Here is a 24,155-nt window from a genome sequence, read left to right as displayed (position 1 = left end):
AAGATGAACATAATATTCTGGATGCTCAACTATATCACAAAAGGTCAAAACACCTTTTCAAGGTATTTCTTCTATTGTGGCCGAATTTAAAAAAAAGAAATTATTAATTTTTAGGGAGAAACAAAAAATTTGCCGTTTCAAGAAAACTACTGCTTATATATTTATGACATTTTTACTTGTAGTCCATGTGACAGCCTAAGGAACATGTATATATTCATCCAGAAACTAGACTTGGCAGTAGTATTCTTGCAGTACTAAGAAAATAAATGTCAGAAGTCCACAGATTTAACATTTTAGTTATTAAATCACATCCAAAACAAAACATAATCCATCAGAAGAGCAGCAGAAAACTTAGAAGGGGTTTATTTGTGATTTCCTATAGATAGCTTGTGAATACAAGACTGTAAATGCATTAGAGACAATTTCTGTTAAAGATTTTATTGTTTCACTTCAAGTACTGCACATGTTAAAATGTAATAAAGATTTACATTCTGTTATCTGAAATTCCCCATCTCAGATTTTATTCTTAATTTGGTGGGCAATTTCACTCTTCCAATAGGTATCCCCAGTAGGAAAGTCTCTTTTATGGCTTCTAGTTCTTCCATTAGTTAGTGTGCATACAATTCTCATTTTCTATATCATTATCATTTTCATTGCTGTCTTCATCACTTTCTAGTGGGATGCCTGTGGCAGCTGAAGCACCTTGTTTAGTTTCTCGGTCAAGAGGGAAAAAGCCAGTTCCACTGATTGTGTCCTGTCTCTGGTAGAAGAGCACATATGCTGCTTTGGACTGTAAAATAGAAAAGTGTAATATGCTCATGAGGCTTCAGACAAAACATTTACAATCCAAGTTATAGTTTTTTTTAATTTTTGCTTCCAAGTCTACAAGGTAAAAATACAAAGAAATCCAAAGCTTTCATGTAAGTTATTTTTGCATGTTGGAGCAAACCATTTTTGTTTTGTACTATCTTTTTGAAAGAACACAAACTACTACCTACAAATTTACTGCAAGGTTCATGATTTACTCTTCATTTTTCTTCCCTCAAGAGAAAACATCATCAACAGTCACAATTTTAGAAACACAAAAGGTACTTGCCACTATTTGGTCCTCACATGCAGTGGACACACTACTGTCATCAAAGTAGTACCATTTTCCATCATCCTTATTTTTTGCAAAAGCAGTATCTAGGACAAAAAAGTACAATGTCTAAGGACTTTCTATCTTCATAGATGTAATACAATCAATTGCAGGAGTCTGTTGCTGTCAAACATTTGACATTTAATAAACTAAAACCCATTATCACTATTATACTTTCATGCTTTTTTCTTAAGCAAAGAAAGCTTAATCAATAAAACTCCCCTGTTGAAGAGAACGTATAGTGAGAAAGGACAGTCAAAATAAAAATCTCTCAGTCATTTTTTCATTTTTCTCTCTTCTTTCAAGGAAATGTGCAATGTACAAAAATACAGACAAGTAAGACAACATCAATTGTCAAGAGTACAGCAGCTCTTATGGAGCTCTCACATTTTCTCTTTTCACAATATGCATAACTAGAAGTGTAAAAGAACCTACAATTATCCTTGAAAGCTCATTGCATATAGATTTTTGTGTTAGAATACTTGTTAAAACATTTCAAAATAATGGAAAAAATTGTGCCTCAATCATTAAATAATGCCATTGATTCAAAGTGATCAGTACTTAAATCAAAATAAACATGGAAAGAAAGCTGACATAGAATTATGATATTTGAAATCAACTTACAATGCCCTCCTCCCATTCCTCCATAGTGGTTGGAGACAGCAATCAAGTTGTAGCGGCAAGGCCCTGCATTGGGATTAATAAGGAACTCTGACATGTCCAAGTCGCTGTTTAAAAAAAAAAAACAAAACCAAACATAAAAAAACCCAAAAGAAGGTCATATTAATAATAGTTTTAACCACTTCACATTTTGGTGGTCTTTAAGCCCTTTACTTTATATTCCTCATAAAGCACACATGTATCAGACTACACTGACACTGCTTCTCTTTCATTTTGTGAGGAGTGGAACAGGAACCAGTAATCTTAGCCAAAACTACTGATATAGTACTTCCATACTTATCTACTATTATTATTTTTCCAAGTTCATACTTTTCACCTACAAGCATTTTGCCATCAGCGTTTACAGGATCCACACATTGAAGCTGAGAACAAAATAATTTAACATAGTTGCTGGATTAAACATATGTCCTCGTCATTGTAACTTTTACACTTATAGCACCAAAATACTTAGGTTTCTTACTTTATCGGAAAGTCAACCAATGTATCCAGCTTGTCCCTCATATATCTGCTGTAGGAAAAGCGCTTTAGATGAACTACCAGTACAGGGGGTAGTGACCACAAGTCTAACTTCTTAGTAGCTTGCTGATGTTCTTTACAGTTTGGACAATACCTAAAAGGAAAAAAAAAAACAAAAACCAAACAAACAATTTTAAATAACTGTAGTCTGTATGTATCTTAAAATACATTACGATAGAGAAAGCCAGTAACATAGGAGGAACTGGATGAGCAAAAGCTGAAACACACATACATGTTCCACCTTCTGTTACTAATGCCATCGATATCCCTTCCAGTTTAAAACATGAGGTACTAGTGTGCTCACAGTGAGGCTCAACAGCATTTTAAAAACAAAAGTAGTGCCCCTCAATACACCATTCTCATCTCCTAGAGTAGTCCTTGTATTTTTAGTCAAAACACAGCTTTCTTATATTTTATAAAAAAGACAAAGGGTTATGAAAATACTTCAGGAAAGGTGAAGTATGAAAAGCCATAAACAACAGACAACTGTGGCTCTTCCACGTTTCAGTTTCCAAATTCATCCATCTCCCATCCCATCCCACCTATCACTAAAACCAGATAAAAGTGCACACTGGAACCTGAAAAATCTCTTTACTAAAAAAACTTGCCTCCTTAGCAGGTGAGTACTAAATGGGATGAGAGTTATAAATTTCTGTTCCCCGCAATGCATACTTGAATCTTTCAAGAACTAAGGCTCAGGGAGGAAGGTAAGTAAGAACAATGCATGAAAGCAACTTTTCTGTGAAGTGGTCTATTGACATTCTACATCTTGGTATCTAACAAGCAAAGATCTAGGGAAAAGAGAAGAGCCCTAATTGAAAAAGACTGCACAAGTGTCTTTACATAGCAACATCAGATAGAACCAAGAAACGAGGAGAACTGTAAGGTCAGGTTGTAACTGATTGGCTTAGAATATCTGGAATACAAATAGCACTGCACTAGGGATTACAAACTCTTGTAGATTAGACCTGTGAAGACCTGACAAATGAAGAAACAATGTGATTAATGACCTGCTGTGAGATGTCTAGTAGCAACTGCTTGACTTCATCAGTAGTTGTATTTTGTAGTTTAAATACTCTGCTTAAAACCTGCTGCAAAAACGGAAGCACTACACCACACTTGAGTTACATGGTATCTCAAATACTCTATCCAGTGTTTATCATCTAGTCAACCCAGAAAAATATGAGAACTTGCTAGTTAGCTCCCTCCCCTGCCCAAATAAAGGAGGATCTCTGATGACAAAGCTTGGAAGTCTCCAAAACTTTTAAGTATCCACAAAAAAAGAAGTGGCAGACCCTCTTTTCAAACTTAATTCTGAGCTTCAGGTGTTGATGAAGGATTCTTATCTGCTAGAAAATTCCTGGAGAAGAAGGATCTTACAGGAACATCTTATAATTGTGAATATTCAGATATAATTCCAAATCATATATTTGGAAGAACTATGAATCACTATAGAAGTCTCTGCCAAAAACTTAATGGTTGGAGCATGAATTTGAGAGGTTCTACTGACTACAGACATCCCTCATCCCACAAACATGTTGTTTAAGCACATTTTTATTTCATATATCAATGCAAGGCAAGTTATGTATTTGCACAGAAATCCTTCAATATGCGCCAACCTTTCTCATCTCAGAAAGGAATATTTGTTTAAACCACTGTGTTGGATTTGGCACGATATTATTTATTCACTGTGGTTCACAGTTCACAGACTAGGGAATCTTATCGATCTACCCTCCCTTCTAATTCTGAATGCATTAATTGTCTCCCATACAAACATAACCTTCCATATATGGTAACAATTTTAATTAAGCAATGGATCAAAATAGAAAATATTTTGAGAATTTTCAAACACGCTTCAAACGACAATATTCAAAATAGCATTAAGAAATCAAACGGATATCTCTGTTAATGTTCAAGTGTGGTTTTGATTACATTTTGAGGAATACACCATAGAACATAACAATTTTAATTTTTTGTCCTTACCATGGGTCTTCAGCACCTAGTTTTTCCTTTGTTGTGAAGAGCTCAATGCAATCTTTTAATTTCACAAAAGGCTTTTTGGGAGGCTTATATTCCACACTTTCATGTTTTTCAAAATCCTAAAGAGAAGTATTTCTTGAGTTAAGAGAACAAATGAAACAAAACTCATTTTAGTGATGTCGTCTTACTACAAACAGTAACTACAAAGCTCCTATATATGGAAAAACTGATTAGAAACCGTTCAAGCAAAAAGTTTTCACAACTTCAGATTTACTTCCAAATTCATAAGCCTCAGATTTGCCAATTACTTAGATGTGTAAGTGATGTTTATTTCTGACAACATATTTACTACAAATAAAGTGAAAAAAAGATATACAAGCTGCTTCACTTGAAGACTCTCTTATGTTACATTAATTAAGTTGAAATTTTCACATTTAAGTCTTGTTAGTGCTGGAAAGAGGAGCAACGTAAACAGCTTACCTCTGCTGCACTATCATCAAAATATCTCTTCTTCAATTCAGGATCCCAATCCAAAGCAAGGAAAGATCTTTCTAAGATTAAAAACATGTTTTCTCTTAATGTTATTTCTTGCTTTTTATGTGAAATTGTATTAACTTTGGGCAAACACTCTTCAAAATGAATTAGACAATGCTAGCAGGAATTTAAGATGAAAGACTGAAGCACATACAATTTCTGCATTTCTAAGCGTTAATTACTATAACAAATTAATTATTTATACAAAATTTACTATGGGAAAAGAAGATCTATCAAATAGCATACAGAGAAAATGAAACATCGTTCTGTGGAAGTGGAGTCAGAAAAAAAAGTAGCAGAATCAAATGTTGCCCAACCTGTACCCCATGACTTACCATCAAGCCTAGGTTGCCTATCATCAAATCTAATATGCCTGGTATCATCTTTGATGTAGTTTATGTCAGTATTGCCTAAATTGTTGAACTGGAATGTAAACAGTCGCTTTTTGTGTCCCGTGAGTGGTTGACCTTTGCAAGTATCCTCAGTACATAACCCATTCTCGGAGTCATTGTCACCTCCTACCGAGTCTTCTGACTGGCTGTTTTCATTCTCTGAAGGAAGTTCCTGATCCTGGCTGGATTCATCATCTTGCTCATCTGTCTCCATTTCACCTGAAACAATTGGAAGAATAAGGAGGAAGAAATTAGGTAGAATAACAATAATTGAAAGACACTACAGAATTAACTTCAGTTTCAAATTGAACACAAAATACTAAACAAGTTTAGATATTCCAACTCTTACTTGGAGATCCTTCTTCATGTATTCCATTTGGGCCATTACCATTGATACCATGGTCCTTACAGCAATGTAGGGATCCTTCAGTGTCTTCACTTTCAGTACATGTTTTTACGTATCGGCTTAATATAACAAATGAAAGCAATCGTTAGAATAAATGTATTTTTAAATATTTACATTGTTCAAGCCACATAATTAAAAAGGTTATAGCAAATCCTTTCTAGTGTCCTGCATTCCTTTCTGATTTATTCAGAATTAACAGTTTTCTTGCCTAACATGTCTGCTATTACAGGTTCATCTGAAATTCTGCTCATCTATGATCTTATGTTTTTGGCAGTTACTTGATTTCATACAACTTGATTCTTGGTGTTAAGTTTCTGTTTGTCCAGAAACCACTTATTTAACTGTTCATTAACCATATTTTTTTTTTTTTTTTAAAAAGGGGGGGGGGGGGTGTGTTCACTTACAGAGAAAGTTACATCAACAGAATATAAAACACAAATTTAAACTGGATGTTATATGATTATAATTTCTTCCATATAATGACACTTATTCCAGTCTAGTCTCAGAAAGTGTCTACCATGTAGTTTTACAACATAAATTAGTACATAAATGTGTATAGTAGATACAGGAAGTATAAGCATAGCAGAATACTTGACAAAACATTTTCATTTTACCAAGCCCTAACAAAAAGCTCTGTATACAGCAGAATTAATTCCCCTAAACTGACAATACAGACTAACTCCCTAATATCTTCTAAAATAATTTTTGGATGAGGTCACACTACTAAAAAATAAAATTAAAATCCACACTCATTGACATCTCAAGTGGCTAAAATTTTAGACTTAATATATTTAACAGTAAACAAATAAAAGTACTCAAAATCTAACCAGCTTGTTAGCAATGCATGTAAAATAAGTGCCTACTGATTCCAATTATTAGTGTTAATCATGTGTTTTTCTTTAAACAATAACCTTACCACATTCTTAGCAGCAGCAGGTTATAGAGTTTATCTTCAGTATTGTTTCTAGGCACTGCTATGAGAAAAGGTTGACCAAACAGTGAAGAACCACTATGGCTGTAGCTAGTGTGCCTGCACTTTTCCCTTAAACACACAGGAATTATAACTTGTTCCGTATCTTCTGTTCTATTGATAGCAATTTCAAATCTAAAAGAAAAACAATCAGAAATACAAAGAACAACTGTCATTTAAAAGGCTACAAAGGGGAAATTAAAAAATAATAAAAACCCCAAGATTTGTCTCTATCTTATGTCTAGGTTTTAACATTTTGCAAATAACTAAACAAAATGCAGAGACATGAAGCATATTATCTCTACTTACACATAAATGTCATCACGTTCCATAATACTACTTAGATTTTCATCCATGCCAAATATCCTGTGGAACCTGTGATTGTATATATCAGTAACAATCATCTAAAAAGAAAATGGAGTATACATAATTAAATCAGGTTAATACGTGTTAAAACATTCATTGTTGTGCTTCATCTAAGAAATCACTCTTACCTTATCTGCAGCAACACCAGACAAAGCTGACAACGCTGTACAAAGATCCAATATATTTCCAATTTTGGGAACAACTACTTTGTACTAAAAAAAAATAAAGTATCACTTTAATTTCTTAAGAGAACAAATATGCATGAGAAAAAACCAAACAACTTATCATATGTTGAGCGTACTTCACATAATTCTTTCAGATCCTTGAACTTAAGGGGTAAAATATGTACACAAACTAACACAAATGCCGTAAGTTGCTGAAAACATAATAGTTACCTTCACAACTCTACTCAAACATGCACACTTTGAATACTACATTTATTAGTCTATACAATATTTTTTTAAAATGTTACTTTACTTTCTCCTTAAGAAGACTAACAGCACTAATTACTTAGATTTATATTTCAACAGCACCTACTTATTTAAGTATTTAAATAGTATGCATGCAATTGACTAGATTCTTAAATTTGAAATACGGCACAAGTTGTTTATTACTGGGGAAAAAAGCAATGGCAGATGATGAATAAAGACTGAGTTCTAAGTTCATATGCAGAGACAGAACCTGATGATTAACAGTAAAAGGAAACCTCTCTGTGGCTTCCCTTAGTTCAGTACACCTGCAGTTTGTAATGAAACTCCAAACAGGACTCTTACCTGTGATTTCCATAACAAATAAAGACAGGATTAATTAGAAATAAGGTATTATAACTTTGTAATTAATTGCCAAGTACAGCATGTGTTTGGTATCTTCTTAAGTCTTATAGTTACTTAGACTCACAAAAACTCTACTGAACTCAAACTCTTCCCAATCTTGATTCATTCCTGCATAACCATCTCACATGTCATACAGGGTCATCTTCAACTACTGTATGTCCCTTGTGCAAACCCATTCTCACAAATAATTTAATTTCTAGCAGGCTCATCTCCCACTAGTTTCTTTTATGTTTGACTTCCCTAACTCATATTGCCTTCGAGAACACTCCTTTTCCCTCACTTTCCTTCTTACAGTACTCTGATTTCAGGTTCTACCGCCTTTTTGCAAGTCTGCCTAACTGCTTGCCATTCTAAGGTGTATAATACCATCCTTCCTAAAAAAGGCAAAAGAGAGACTCTTTACAAAGAAAACTAATCTGAAATGTTTTCTTTTGACTATTAAACGACAGCACAGAAGAATTCAGGACTACCTAATATATTTAGTAATGGTTTTTTTGCATCACTGACTACCAGTATTTCCCTTTGAAGCTAATAAAGTGAGAAATTAAGTTTGGATTAAGTGTATAATTTTTTTTTTATAACCATACAAATTCATTATAGCAACACTAAAATAAAGAATGAGGACAGCACACATTTAAAAGATTAAGAAGCCTTATTAACACAATCATAAAGAAATTACCAATATCTTCCTTGAAACTGATAGAAATACAGGAAGGTATGTATAAGTGCATTCTAACTTGAACTTCAGAACACATACTAGAAAACTAAAGCTTGTTGTATATGCTTATTGTACTTACAAATTTTAAAAATGTAAAGGAACTCAGGTTCATTGTTAATGCCACACAAATCACGAGTTTTGTACATAAACTAAGAGGCTTACCTGCATAGGCTTTGCAAGTGGATCCATTCTAACTAAATACACTTCCAAAGTGCGTTCTTTTTTCATGGGTAATGGAAGTGTTAAGTAACAAAAGGGATCAAAGGTTACAGATATCTTAGCACATTCAGGACAAACTAGGGTGGATTTAAAAAGGCCATGAAATATATCTACAATGATGGAATCATTTCTTTTTAAATGGTTTTCCCAGGCTTCTTCAGCAACCACCTGTAATTAAAGCATGACCTGGGTTATGACAAAGTAGTAGGAAATGAATAGTGAGAATTATTAGCGAGAGTACTTTATAGAACATTCTCAGTTACAAACTAAACATAGAAATCTCACTCCAAAGGACCCTGTAAGATATGTGTGACAACTATCAGGAACACAGGTTGAGATGTATGTTTTTCCTAAGTCAGAGATTCTGCCAGTAGTATTACATAGTCTGAGAGAGACTTCAAGTAGCTTGGAGCAAGACTAGTGCATATAGAACTAAAAATTCCATCTGAAGTAACATATTAGTAACAAAATAAATTATATATACTGTAGCTCAATTAAATTCCCTAAATTAAAAGTACTGGAGAGAGACAGAATGCTATATAATGTAGATATAAGAATAAAAGAACAACAGAATGGAAATTGTTTTTCCAACCGAACTCAGCATTGAATTGAACAAAAAGGTCTTAACAAAGCCTTACCACCCTTCCACTCCCCCAATTACCTTCCAAACAAACAGAAATTTACACAAGTACTTGAATAAGATCTCCATTTTAAGGTCTTGGCTTATTTTCTGAAATCTCTTCCAGAAAAAGCAACATGGGATCAGTGTTCCAACCTTTCAGTGCACAATCATGTAGAAGTATCTCACAATGTATAGCCTTGACTAAAATGAAGACCAACACCAAAACCACTACCTTGTCTGGTCTCCCATCTGCATCCTTTAACTGAATGTAAGGCTTTTTCCTAATTCGATTCAAATCCTCATGTAATCCATCCAAGAGAAAAGCCAGTAGCTCTTGACAATCTTGTTGTTGATAACCAGAAAACTGTGGTGCAAATCGTCCCACTTGTGTCTACAAAAACCCAACCAAACAAACAAATATTTCTCATACCTTCATTGTTATAAAGAATAGATCCTTCTGAGATACCACAGCAGAAAGCTGAATAGGTAAAACTTACACAGTTATAAAAGATAAGCTTTTCAATGGAGACAGGAAGTCAAAACTAATTCTCAAAGACCAGAGCACAAGGACAGCTCATACATTTAAATACACAGACAAGTTTTTTAAACAGTGAAATGAATGGACTGCATACTGATGAATATTACTTCAAATTCTTATTTTTGCATATTAACATAAGTTTTGTATACTTAAACCACAAAACCAAAACTGAAAATATACATTCAGGTTAAATTCCCTACTGACCTTAAATGCTCTTGGGGTAACATAGCTGTATTTTCCTGACCACATTTGCTTGATAAGCTCTGCATAAGATTTTGCTATTTCACCTCGCATTCCTAAAGGATTGTCAAAATTCAGCTCTTCTTGGTATTTATCATTGAGGAAGTATTCTGTAAGAGGAGGTGTGTTGCTCAGACACTGTAAACAGAAATACAAAATTTTTAAAACAGTGATTTAAATTAGTTCTAAACAAAGAATGTTTGCACTTTGTTTAAGTTTGTTAAAAAAAAAAAAAAAAAAAAGGTCTTTCCCAGAAACAAATAATGGTTTTAAACCAAGACTGGCTGCAACTGCCATTACAAGTTACGCACAGATAAATATTTTTCCAAAGCTTTACGTCAGAATTTATTAGACGTAGTAGTACAGCCAACCAGTGTGACAACACAATTTGTATTGAGGTTCAAAACAAACAAAAGGTGGTTCTTGGTAGATGAACAGTAGTGTTATGAAATTCCTTGCTGAAAGTTCTTATAGATGTCTAAAGTTTACAGGGCCTCAAGGAGAGACTGCCTAGGTACTCTGGAAGAGAGAGTCAACAGGGCTTACTAAATCAAATTACACCACATTCAGAAAAATATGTGAGCTGAAAATAGTTGAAAACTGAAAGAGATTTTTTTTTGTCAGGGGTGGGAGGGAAGGGAACGTGAGGATGCTTGCCCTATTCTTTCTCTTCCTAGATATCTGCTTATGGATGCTGCTGAAGACAGTAATCTATGCTAGACGGACTAGATCTTGAATCAGAATTGGTGTAGCCCTTCCTATGTTTTTTTCATTTTTGTAAAGTTGTTTATAGCTGAGATTAGTTCCAGGAAAGCAAGGGTCTTAGTTTAGACTGAGCGAATGACTTATCCCCTACACCAGTTTGTCTCTTCTGTCAGCACTTAAGAGATTGCAGATGTAATCACTGAAGTATGATTTACAATTTCAGGAAACCACTTTGAGTTTTTCTGTGCTACTCCTCACACGTCTTTAAATAAAAACTTTTCCAACACTCAGAATGATCCCCATGCCATGCCACTTAGCATATAAATTTAGCAAAGTTTCTTTATTAAATGTTAAAAGCTTTGTTGCATTCTTTCCTCTATTAAAGATTCCAAGAAAGGTCATATATTTCATCAGTCTCATCTGCCTCTCCGCAAATAAAGGGAAGAACAAAAGTTATAGCTCTGCATACACTACTGTGTATGATGCAACAGTTGAGACTAGAAGAATTACAACTTTATTGAGCAGGGCAAAAAAAGTTATTCCTATTTCTGCCTATCATAGCTGTGCAATATTACAAACGAAAATCAGTCATGTGCTGTACAGACCCGAGTTTCATGCCCATATCGCATTCCTTTCTTTCTCTCCCTTGTTACCTAAAGCTTTCATGAGCTGTCAACACTGCAAAAAAAAATCTTCATATACCAGCCCTTTTGGACTCTGAGGGTTGAGAAATCTCATTTTCCTCTTGCTACATTGCAAAGAGCTTTTATTCCTACTAGTGGTGATCCCAAGCCCCTCCTCCCTCACAGATCTGTGCTGTCAGTTCTGAACTGATCCATGCAGCTAAGAAGAGAAACACTTGGTCTCTCAAATTCATACACAAGTGGTCAAGCAGAGTTTCCAAAAGATTATTTTTAGCATCAATCTAAATGAATGGATGGACTACCAAGTTCCAGCAGATACCCAGAAACAATAGAGGTAAACCATGCTAAACTAACTATAAATAAAACTAAACTTCAGGTAAAACTGCATGTTCAATCTGAGTGATGTGACAAATCCTACTGCCCAAAGAAGTCCTTCCCCTTCCCTGCTGATTCTCACCTTATTGCACAATAAACATATTCATCTCACTAACCTGTAAAAAAAATACTTTTCCTCCTCACTTTTCTTCTGAATTATTTTTGGGTTGGTTTAGGAGATCAAAGCAGTTCAGCTGATCAGCTTAGTGTGAGGAATGTCCAGAACAAGGAATTGAAAAATGCGAAAACAGTAAATTTTTCTATAGGTTCTCAGTAAAGCACTACACAATGTGCCAACAGTGTGTAGTTTCACCAAAAAACCTAATGTATCTTTTTCTCATTTTCACTGGTGTGATAGTTTCACTGGGCTAGCCCTTGGCTAGCAGCCAACACAGATGCTCACCCACTTCCCTCCTACCCCCAGGGGATAGGGGACAGGATCGGGGGTCAAGGACAAGGAGGTTCATAGGTTGAGATGAGGACAATTTAATAATAGAAATAAAAGAAAACTTAAAAAAATACTAATATTAAAATAGTAGTGATAATGATAACAGTAACAAAATATGCAAAGGGGTGATACAAAGTGCAACTGCTCATCACCCACTGACCAAGCCCGGCCCTTTCCCAGATAACAATCCTGGAGGAGCGACAATCCCAAAAAACCACAATCCTGGAAGAGCGAGAGCCCGAGTGAAAGCCAGAGCGAGACAAAAGAGGAAGAGACCCTCACTAATATACTGCACATGATGTGATATGATATGGAATATCCCATTGGCATGGCCAAATGGCAGTTTAGCTTATTAATTTAAATATTCCTCACCCACTTAGATCCTGTGCTTGTGGACTAACAGAACACAAAGTCCTTCACTTCCAGTGACAAAAATGCCAACACTGGTGTGTGATCAGTGTCTCTCTCATAACAAGTCCCAGGCTGAGAGCAAAACACAGCACTATTCTAACTACTGAAAAGAAACCCAGCTCTGTTTTAGCTAAAAAACAGGACAACTTGATAAATTAGTTTTGTCACTTTCTCAGAATATTAATTTATATGTGTATGTATAAGTGAGGAATATTACTACAGATAATTTCCCTTTTTCCTTATATCAATTTCCACATTCCAACATAAAATGACACTGTATGTAGTACTGGAATGCATAAGTACCTATCTGGACATGGCAACTGCTGAGATATAGGGTTGACATCTTCCCTACAATATCAGATGTCATAACTTTTAAAATAGTAGCTGTTAAAGGAAGTAATACAGTTGGCCACAAACCCACTGACCTTTTCAACATAACTGACAAAGCTAAATAGTTACAAACATGTTTACTTCTTGAAAAGGGTGACAATGGAGAAATATTTCATATTTAAGATCATGATTAAAGTCACAGGGAAAAAAGCATCCAGAAGCCAATTTGAAGGGAAGCCTACATTCTTATTTTCTAATGATGGGAAGAAAGCTTTATGGAAAGCATCAATTAAAAAAAAAAAAAAATCAAAAAACCCAAACCAAACCAACCAACCAAACAAACCCCAACACAAACCCCAAAACTATTAGAACCAAGACAATCTACTAGACAGCAAAATCATCAGATTTATGTGCTATGTGCCCTGTTTAGCCTAGTGGTTTTGGAAGTTTTAAAATCTTTTTTTAAAAACACAGACATAGGTAAACTAACAAGTATACCAACAGATGAAGAATAACAGAAACCAAAAAAGCTGAGCAAATACAGTAAAACTACAGAAAACCACTTGTGAACTCAAGAGGTAACAGAACAGCACTTCATTTCAGGTACTGCAGTCTTCACAAGTTTCGTTTAACCAACAAAACTTCTGTGAAGTGCTAAGTCTGAATCCAAACTGTTTTTTTTGCTGAATGATCATGGGAAAAGATGCAACAGAATGTAGAAACTCCAAGACCAACTATGAGACAAACCATGGAAGACAAGGATCAGTCTTCAGCATGACAAAAGTTGTCACTGAAATCATAGTTCCATGTTATATATTAATTACTTGGAAAAAAAAAAGAAAAAAAAATTAAGATTTTTCTGTGGCAGAGCAATCTGTGGATAACAACTATTTATGTAATCAGTATCAAGGAATCATAATCAACCTCCAAGAAAATTAGTCAATGCGATTCTGTGACTGGACGAAAAAATGCTTCACACAATTTGTGCATCAACTGTATTACGCAACACTGCATGCACTGTTGAGATACATACACTAACAATCTGCTAAACTATTGAGTCACAAAGGAGACCTAATAATCTGTAAAGACATATAGTCTACTGTTTAAAGAGCATAGCTGTAACTAGTAGGGTGTGAAAGGAATTAAGATGCACAGGAATGTGAACAATAAACAACATTTATTTTTAATGCCTTTTATATCTATATCAATGCTGCAGCCTCATTAGAATACTGCAATTCCAATATTAGACTATAATCTTGTTAGCGAGTCTACCTGTCCTATGAAACTTTCACATAAAAATAGTCACATTATCCTCCTCTAAATCCACACAATTTAAGTATGGGAAAGCTCTCATGAAAGAGTTTGCAAGGACTCTGATTTTTCAATTAATAAAAAGAGAATAAAATGAATGAAGAACCAGGGCCACCAATACAGTCAGGAGCACTTGCTCTGTGAATAAAGGCTGAAGCACTGGGGCTTATTCAGCCTGCAGAAGAGACTATTCAGGAAGACCCAACAGCAGCCTTCTAGTACCTACAGGGAAGTTAAGGAGAAGATGGAACCAAGCTCTTCACAGTGCTGCCTAGTGGGAGGATAAGAAACAATGGGCAAGTTGAAACAAGAAAGGTTAAGGATATAAGGAAAAAAGTTTTCACTGTATGAACAGTCAGGCAGTGGAGCTGAGAGGCTGTGCAGCCTTCTTGGAGGTTTCCAAGACCCAACTGGATAAAGCCCTGGGCAACCTGGTCTAACCTCAGAGCTGAACTTCCTTTGAGCAGGAGATTGCACTAGAAACCTCCTGAAGCTCCTTCTAACCCAAATTATCCTATAATCCTAAGGTAAGGAGAAAACATTTATTCACTTCACATAAGGGATATTACATAAAAATAATGATAAAAATAAAATTTCAAAGCAAAGAAACATCATTACCTATTATGCCAGTAAACCGAGGAAATGAGAAGCTGACAATGAGATCATGAAGTTGAGCTAAAAATTGAGTGTTCCTATAAGTATCCTGGTTCTTCAGCTGTCCTACTTCATAACAATTTTACGCAAGGGACATTGAAATTATGTATTTCCGCCTTCTAATAAAAGACCAAGAAGCTGACTGTCTGAAAGAAGGATCCAAGTAATAGGAGGAAAAGTTTATTACTTTATACCTGTCTGTCCTACTTCTGTCTGAAGTGCTTCGTGTCATATGTGGTGAAAACCGCTCAGCTAATACACCTTAACCCAAACTCTGTATGCCCATGGCAACTGAAACAGAGTACTGAAAGCCTATCCACTTCAGGTTTTGGTGAAAGATGTTGTGTGTTGTCTGGATAAACTCACAGCCATAAGTCACTCTAGAGGGAACGTTAATCAGCTTTCTGAAGAAAGAAAATTGCTGAAATATACCATTGCAAAGCTATCAGCAGCTGTTTTTAAGAAGTCAAGTATATATAATCGCACTGATGGAAAAAACATGAAAATGTAAGGGGGAAAAAAGTTTACTTTGGCCCTTGTGAGACTGCTGCTGGAGCACTGTCCTGTTTAGGGCTCCCCAGTGCAAGAAAGAGTGGAGGAGGGCCACCAACATGGTCCCAGAGCTGGAGAGCAACATACAGGGAAAGGCTGAGAGCTGTAGGCATTTGTTCAACCTGAAGAAGATTAAGACTAAGAGGAGAGCCTGTTGCTGTCTGCAGCTACTTAATGGGGGGCAAAAGAGAAGTGGAGCCAGACTCTTCTCAGAAGTGCACAGTGACAAGATTAGTGTAATGGACACAAACAGGACGCGGGACCCACAATCATTCTGGGGTCTCTTCTAACCCAAATTATTCTCTGATTCTACATACAAAGAAGGGATTAAAAAATCTGCACAGACTATGAAACTCTGCAATATTTCTTCCTTTGAACAAATTTCAACAACTTCATAAACTTAGCTTACAAATCTATCTGAAACTACTTTTTTCCTGACCAGGCTACAGAAGGAATTCAACACTATTTTTTTAATTTTCACCCAAAGAAACCACAAACATGAATCGGGAACCCTTGTGATGACAAAGGAGATTAACTCTGAGGTATGCTTGATTACAATCTAGTATCTTTATACTCATTAGGAAAAAAATGAGACTGTAAATACACGTTACAGTTTTTTGACATAAGACTGATGACAAAACCAAATTAAACTATTAGCTTTTTCTGATCATTAATTAATCTACCACTGCAGCTTCCATTTAAAAGGACTAAGTTTTTTTTTATCTTGCTAAGAGTAACACTAGGTATCCTAGTGTTCCTAGAGTACTTCTCTTGCAGTCATAGCAAGAGAAATAAGCTATTACATTCCTTTAAAATATCTCATTCATGAAACAGCAGCTATTCAAAGGGGAAAGGTCAAAGGAAAAATATGTTCAAAGGATCCCTGCATGTTAACCTGTGCACTAAAAGTACATTATAATTAGTTAGAAATAAAGGCCCAATAAACCACCAGTCATCTAACTTTTTGACCGTTCAGCACTACAATTTATACTCAAGCGCATTTCAAAATGGAAAAGCATTTTTCATTGCATGCATGCATGGCAATCGTTACAAAAACCAACGAATCCCACTTAAGGGTTGACTCATGTAAAATGCTGGTCAAATATCTTTTGGACATTGATCACTGTGCAAAAATGGGAAACAAGGATTGTAAATATGTAAATAAAATTTTCTACTATACCAATACAGATGTTTTATTTCCTCACTTTCAATCCTATCCTGTTACTTAACAGAGTCTCTTAATATTAGTTTCCAAACATGACAAAATATATTAAGATATTAGTTTCCAAGTAATAAGACAAGCTCATTTTATTCTGAAGTACATACCTGAATTGCTGAATTCATGAAACATGTATTCCCCAAGTTACTCAGGCCACACAGGCCCGGCTGCTCATTGTGTCTTCCTGGCTCTGAATAATCATAATTCTTATAAGCCGTATATGATGGGAGACAATAGTTTGAATTTTTCACACTGTAAAAAAACAAAACACCTTTCACAATGTAAACATGTACTCTATAGTACTTTAATACATACAAGTACTTTATAAACTTAAATGATTAAAAAAGTTAAAGTAACTTCTGTGAACAAGAAAGGATTTTAAAGAAGTATTTCACTTTGGCAATAACATTAATTTCAGTTTAAAAGTCACCTGTGCAAACAACCAAAATCTAATGTACTGCAATAACTGTAATTATTATATCCCTACCCCTTTTTGATAGGAGCAGCTTCACAGCTTACTCCATTCTCCATTGCTCCATCAAACTTAATACACTCAGACTTTAGACACCACCAGCAGCAATCAATCATTTACGTCCTTTTTGCATCCTGCTACTGCAAGAGTGAGGTCGGTGGGAATGGGAATGCAGAGTTACAGGTGAAAGCTGAGATTTCCAAGGCCACTATGGCATAGCTGCCTCACTGCATCAGAGAGTCTATTTATAGCTTCCCTGCTAGGACAGCACAATCCAGCATGCAAATGCAGGAAAGCCTTGAGAGGTAAAAGAATGCGCAAAATGCCTTGTAACAACTTCATTTAAATCTCTGTGATGCATCTGTTTGGAGAAACTGGAGAAGACTGAAATAGGTAAAACGGTAAGATTTAAAGCAATTTGTTTCCAGATGAAATCATGCAAATACTAAATATAGCATAGCCCTCAAAAGAGTAAAGTAAGCATATCTGAGAACACTAGAAAGGTAAAAGAATCTTGTAAAAGGATGCTCAGTAATATTAGAGATGTTAGAAAAAACAACCAACCAGAAAGGTTAAACTTTTTCTTAAACTATTTCAGGCACTGATCATAATGAAATCTGCATGACAGTAGTTTTGGCTAAAGTTCAAGAGTATTTCTGCAGTCAATAAGCATTATTCACATTAGAAGCAACCTGAGTAAAAATTTGAAAGTCAATTGCTAGGAATGACAAGGAGAAATATGCAGTGCAAAGAATCAATCTTCATAACTAATTGAGATTTATAATTGTAAAAGTCTGAGGATGCAAGTGCCCAGTGGTACACTCCAGCCATTATTCCTGAACTGTATCACACTCTTTACATCCAATTGAACTCCAACTGTCCCTTCAGTGCACACTCACTTTTCATAAACATCAGTTGTTTTGTTTTAATCACAAGATTTATTGAAAATTTCAAACAGAAGAGGAAGAAAATTTCTCCCTTTTTTGATGGCTTCCGAAATCTGTGCAGTATATAGCTCCACTGTCCTTAAGGCTGCTGTTCTCAAACTTTTACATCTGATCATCTCTTTTTAGTAGCTGACTCTCCTATCAATTCTTCACTTTTCCATACACATGCGTTTTCTCTGCTCTCTGGCTCACCTCAAACTAGCTAAGTATTTTACTTGTCATTTTCCATGAAAAATTCCTGTAAAGTTAGTTTTCCCTGTTTAGCTTAATCCTAACTTAAATGATTCACCCTAGCTTACACAACATCCTTTAATAAGTCCAGGGCCCATTTACCCTTGAAGCCAGCTCCTGCGGTCATCCCTTTCCTATCACTAGTCCCTGGTTTACACATGTATTTTTACAAGGAAAATTACCTTCCACCTCCCTTTGCAGCTGCAGCCCAGCTACTGCAATCAACCCCAATTCTTCTTAAGTTGGCAAGCCTTAGCTCCCCCAAGAAGAAAAAGCACAAGCTTGCCATCAGTGTTAATGCAAGCTCCACAATATAACCAACCCCCCTGGCCCAGCTCAACAGTGTGGAGTAGCAAGAGAAATGCACATGTAGAGGGTACACAATAAGCTTCTACTTTCAGCCCTGCTTGCTCCCTACTGCTTTCCTCACCTGATACTTTTCACATGGTTAACAGAAATCTCTTTTGGAAATTTAGGAGATGCAGGGGTAATAAAACAGATTGAATGTGATTTTCACCCCCCTCCTCTTTTCCTTCTCTGCAGCTTTTTTTTTTTCATGAAGTTCCACCTTAGGAGGGACACTAGAAAGCTAGGAAATGCAGTTGGTGTCTTTTGGCCATAGTGCACTCATGTGAAAGATTTCCTCAAATTAGCTGAGTAACATAATGATAATTTAATTCAAGAACACTGTAATGCAGATAGATCCCAGTGTTGGTTTGCTCTAAAGGACAAACTGTCAGAGTTTACTTCTCGAAAGGGAAAGCCATTTCTCTTTCATCTTCTGTACTGGCCCACAGAAATACATTTGAGGGGTTTAGAGAATATGGTTTACCACACTCATCCCATGAGTCAAGTCCATTCGTATATTTCTCTTTCACGGTTCTGTGTTATATTTATCAAAACATATGCAGCAAAATACAGTGCATGCTATATCCATGAGACTAGGAGATGTCTCTTTAAAGCTTTATCGGTCTGCAAACTTCATTTTTTTCTGGAAGAATTATTTTTATTTAAACTACATGGCGCTTTTCACACTTTTGAGACTGGACAAAAACCAGAGTATTAACAGTCAGTAGTAAATGGTTAACAATGAAAAACAAGTAAAGATGCAAAGCAACTCTACATAAACTTAATTTGAACATAAATGCCCTAGAAAAAGTAACTTGTGATAGCATGTCCTCAAGTTTCATCTGCTTTTCCTGAAAAACCTTTAGAAAGTTGCCTTTAATGAAAGAACAATGCATGGAAAAGCAGAGGGGTAGTATTAGAATGAGGAGGACAAGTAAGGGCAATAACAGAAACAAAACACTGATGACTTATAAGAAATTGCTGCTCAAAAAATAGGGCAAGACTTGAAAAATGAACAGCTTGACAGAGTTCTTGAAGTAGCGAAAATGGTAGAGGGAGGTTTCCAAATAAGATTTTATTATCTGTAAATCTACACATTTTGAGTTGCCATATTTAAAATGAGCTATATGTACGGTCTGTATCCTGCCTTTAAACTTCAAAGCAGTTTTCAGGTGATGATGAGCCCAGAGCACTCATTGTGTAGTAGTAATTCTGGGAAGTGTGGATTTGGAGCAGAGTAGTTCGGAAAAGCATCACTAGCTTTGGAAAGGACACAATTTGACAGCAGAGTGCCATACAGCAAAAACAAGTGCTGCAAAAGGAATTTGAGTTGCAAGGATGAGCCTAGAAAATTAAAACTTAACTGAGCTCCATAATATTTCAACCACTTTAACACACTGCCAATGTGTTTTTGCAACCAGCCACTTCAACAAACTTGTAATTGGGTTCCATAATTTTTTAGAGATGCCTGAAGCAGCAAGAGAGGCCCATTTCACTACACAAAGACTACTGCCTGTTACTGTTCGTGATCATTGTTTGGAGAACAAAAGATAACATTATAATCACCTCCTTTTTAATATTTGCCTATGTGTCAGGTGCAACACAAAGAAACTGTTTCTACAGGTGATGTAATAAACATTTATACTTCTTGAAATAATCATATTGAAATATACCAAGCACATGAACAAAGCTGCCAGCTGTCTGTCTTCTGAGAAGCTGACACTATTGAATGATGAAGCAAGTAATCTTAGGAGCATGAAACAGTGGTTACACATGAAGAAAACAAAACTTTTCACTTACTTCCCCAAGCAAAATCCCTGTTAAACTGTTTTTAATACCTCCCCACATAATTTGAAAAATACCATAAGTGACATGAAATGTATTGCTTATAACAGCAATAAACAGAAATTCCAGTAAGACCTAAATGACGGGTGTCTCTCCCTGCTCTTCTGAATCCACTAACACATATTATGCTAATCCTCTTATGTTATTCTTTCAACAAGATCACCTGTAAAGGTAAAAGAACATCAATGATCAATTATTTGGAATCCTCCATTCCATCAAATGCAAACTCACGTTTACAGAAATGAAGGGTTTGGACCTGATGAAATTTGCACAACCTATTTCTATTATCTAACATATGACTAGCTAAACACACAAGTAAATATTTACCAATTTGAGACTTACTATTACTGAGAACACGTCCTGGATTAGACAAGCATTACAGAAATGCGTACCGTACAAAGTAACATGATACTTTTCAGAGTTTTAACATGATTTATACTCTATACCCAAGCTATAATAATTGCAAAACGAGGCAACAACTAGCATTTGTAACTATTACTACACACAACCTGTTGTTTGCATTTTCTGCCTTACAAATCCGCTTTGTCAGCTAAAATTATCTTCAAAACAAATCACAGAATCGTAGAATGTTATGGGTTGGAAGGGATCTTAAAGATCACATAGTTTCAACACCCTGCCATGAGGGGGGTTGGTATTTCTTGTTGGTATTTCTTTCAGAGTTACAGCCTCTCATGTCTGTAGGGAGGTGCCAATGGATCCTGGAAAGCCACAAATGTGTAATTTCACTATTGTACTAAAGATAATGTGCAATGTAAGAGACAATAAGGCAGAAACATGAAAATAAATTCCAGACAAAGTTGACATTAAGTAGTTAATTAGGAAAGTAATGAAAAGAAGATAGCATTAATCAATGGAAAAGTGCTTTCTTAGACAAGGAGATACTTGCGAGGAGACTAGAACATAGGAAGAAACTGATCTTAACCCAGAACAATAGAATACAATTAAATAGAGAGATATATCTTTCCATTTACCTTTTGAAGCCAAAAATTCTTAATGCAACAGTATGTATTTTAAAGTACATAGCGTACTAATGGATATGACTTCTCTATCACTGAACTAGTTCATCTTGAACATATATTCTAACAGAAGTGCTGCTAAAGATTATCCTGTTTTATATATTGTAGTGAATTATAAATTTGTGATTTTGTAACTATTTATTTTAAACTCATAAGTATTGGATTATTGCATTATAAGGAAAACCACATACTTCTGCACCAAATATCTGCCTTAGATAACATCCAGATATATAATATTTTGATTTACAAGAGAAAAAATGGCTGGTATTTCAGAACACTATAGAGAACATGTACCTACTGTCTGATTTACAGATGTATAAGTTATAGTTCAGGCACTTCAAAGGAACAATTCCTTATGAAATCTGAATTTTCTATCACTTCCTTTTAAACATAAATTTCTGTTGAAAATCCTCAAATTAAAAAAACAAACAAAAAACAACCCCAGAATTTTAACTTAAGTTCTAGAAGCTCCCATTTTGGTTCCAAAATAAAGCAAGAAATAAAAATAAAATAAGCTGAAGCAAGTGAAGAAACTATCTTTAAAAGCTGCAAGAGCTGGCAACAGGTTTCATAAGTGCTTCCTAAAAATAACTATAGCATCACTAGGGAGAAGCTAAGATTAAAAAAAGAGAAAAAAAAAAAAGGAAAAAAAAGCTAAAAAAAGAAGAAAGCCTTGCTGGCTTGATTTAATACAGTGGCTCCCCAGGAAAAATTAACTGTTAAGCCTTGGTTTTGGCATTGTAACTGTTGTTTGCATAAGCAATGGGGGAAGGAGAGATCAGTTCACAGCTGGAGGCTCAGCTCTGGTCAAGTAATTTTTCACACAATCATAGATACAATATACTTTTTATTTACTACACATTCACACAAAGAGTACAATAGACTGCAGTTAAATACATGGATTTCAACTGTTTAACAGTGAGAGTTGGGGCTACTCACAATTGGTAGAAGCACAAGTGACACTTCACCCCTTAGGAAAAATCACTTCTGATAAATGCAGTATTTAACTGGAAGATATTGTATAAGATATTTAATATTTATGTCACCTTTTTAATATTTAACATCTTCATGTTTGATCACAAAATGCATGTTTGGAAAAAATGTTTAAATTTGAATGAATTGTAAGAATAAGCCTCTTCAATTTCCCCCAGCTTGTATTAAAGATGAGTGCTCTCTCGTTTCAAGCACTTGAAAGATGCTCCATTATCTGTTAAAGCGAAATAATTCCATGTTTTTCTATATTCACCAACTTTTTTTTACAGTTGTGTACAACAAAAAAAGATTACACACAAAGTTGGCCACTGGACTATGAAAGCTCTTCTTTTAGAGTTTTGTCACATTCTTTATTAAACTTCCGATTTGGATTATAAAGGAGAAAACCCTTAAAAGTGAGAAGCCTATTTTACTAAGCCTCTGCTCATTGTATATTCAAGCACACCTATCAGACTGATCTCTTTCAAATCTTCTAGCACTAAGACACAGAACTTAAGTTGCTGATAATTAATAAATGGCTATAATCACTATGACAACCATTATAAGTCAAAAAACTCAGCTGTAGTGGTCTCAAAACAATGTGTGATATCACATATGCTGCTATAATACCTTCGCATCAATAAATAAGGGAAAACCTGACCACCATAAATGTAAGTAGTTTATACTTTTTTTGTTGTCCATCTAAATTCAGGCAGGATAATAATAACAACAATGTATTTTTAGCATGCTAAACTCTAAATGAAGTCTTTATATATTTTCTTAATATGCTCAACATTTTTTTTTAGTGTCTATTCTACGGAGGACTAAGAGTTACCAAACATCTTTAACTGCATTTCATTTCATGGTAGCACGTTTTACAATACCTACACTATGAAAAAGTAACCAGTAACAAGTCACAATCCAAAATATAGCAAAACAAATCAAAATCCTTACGCTAGGAGTTATAAAACATCAAAATTTGTTTATGTCACACTGGGGCGATTGAATTAGATAATGTTTTAAGGTATATTGCTTACTTTCTGTTGTTCATGTTATAATTATTTGATAGAGATGGAGAAATCTTTGGTAGCGTTGAAAAATTTGATGCACCTGGGGACCTTTAAAAACAAAAATGATAAATTAGATAAAAATGTGGAGATATTAAAAACAATGAAAGAAAGCTAACAAATAACCAATGCATATAAAAAACCATGGAAAATAAATTTTTTTAAAAAGTGGGCAAAGCACTAAAAAGATTCAGGACATGCAGCCTTCAGAATCCATCTTCTAAAACTTGAAATGCTTCACAGTACTTTAAACTTTCATATCATGTTGAGGAAACAAAGCTATTAAAATCAAAAAGCAAAAAAAGAAACAAAACAAAAATCATAGGCCACTTTGCTAAAAAGAATTTGTTTTCAGTTAGTAATATGACTATAGATATTTCAATGTTCTAAAACCTAGAATGTAAAGTTTCTAGCATGGAAATTTTATGAATTTT

The 24,155-nt window shown here is 35.0% G+C and overlaps 1 protein-coding gene across 1 annotated transcript; it reads right to left on the bottom strand.

Annotated features, from left to right (window-relative positions):
* Nucleotides 1-422: 422 nt before the first annotated feature.
* USP15 (ubiquitin specific peptidase 15) lies at nucleotides 423-23,768 on the bottom strand. The gene is made up of 16 exons (XM_010165867.2): nucleotides 23,692-23,768; nucleotides 16,910-17,054; nucleotides 10,118-10,291; nucleotides 9,608-9,766; nucleotides 8,697-8,921; nucleotides 7,112-7,195; nucleotides 6,927-7,021; nucleotides 6,564-6,752; nucleotides 5,591-5,706; nucleotides 5,185-5,460; nucleotides 4,796-4,866; nucleotides 4,319-4,434; nucleotides 2,280-2,429; nucleotides 1,763-1,866; nucleotides 1,097-1,185; nucleotides 423-790 (listed from the first exon to the last, which is right to left on the bottom strand). Exons 1-16 carry the CDS (start codon nucleotides 23,703-23,705, stop codon nucleotides 605-607), a joined length of 2,193 nt encoding a protein of 730 aa, XP_010164169.2. The 5' UTR covers nucleotides 23,706-23,768; the 3' UTR covers nucleotides 423-604.
* Nucleotides 23,769-24,155: the final 387 nt, after the last annotated feature.

This window comes from Antrostomus carolinensis, unplaced genomic scaffold (assembly GCF_000700745.2).
Source record: "Antrostomus carolinensis isolate BGI_N321 unplaced genomic scaffold, ASM70074v2 scaffold11604, whole genome shotgun sequence".
Classification (NCBI taxonomy): Eukaryota; Metazoa; Chordata; class Aves; order Caprimulgiformes; family Caprimulgidae; genus Antrostomus; species Antrostomus carolinensis.
Note: the sequence above shows the minus strand (reverse complement) of the source record. Positions and strands in the feature narration are given on the sequence as shown.

What these genes read in the sequence shown, in the direction of transcription:
- USP15 (XM_010165867.2), bottom strand. An exon ending in TCATGAATTCAGCAATTCAG is followed by an intron (nt 10,292 to 16,909) that starts GTATGTACTTCA and finishes TTCTGTTTACAG; the next exon opens with TGTCTGAGCAACACACCTCC. An exon ending in TTGATGATAGTGCAGCAGAG is followed by an intron (nt 4,435 to 4,795) that starts GTAAGCTGTTTA and finishes ACTTCTCTTTAG; the next exon opens with GATTTTGAAAAACATGAAAG.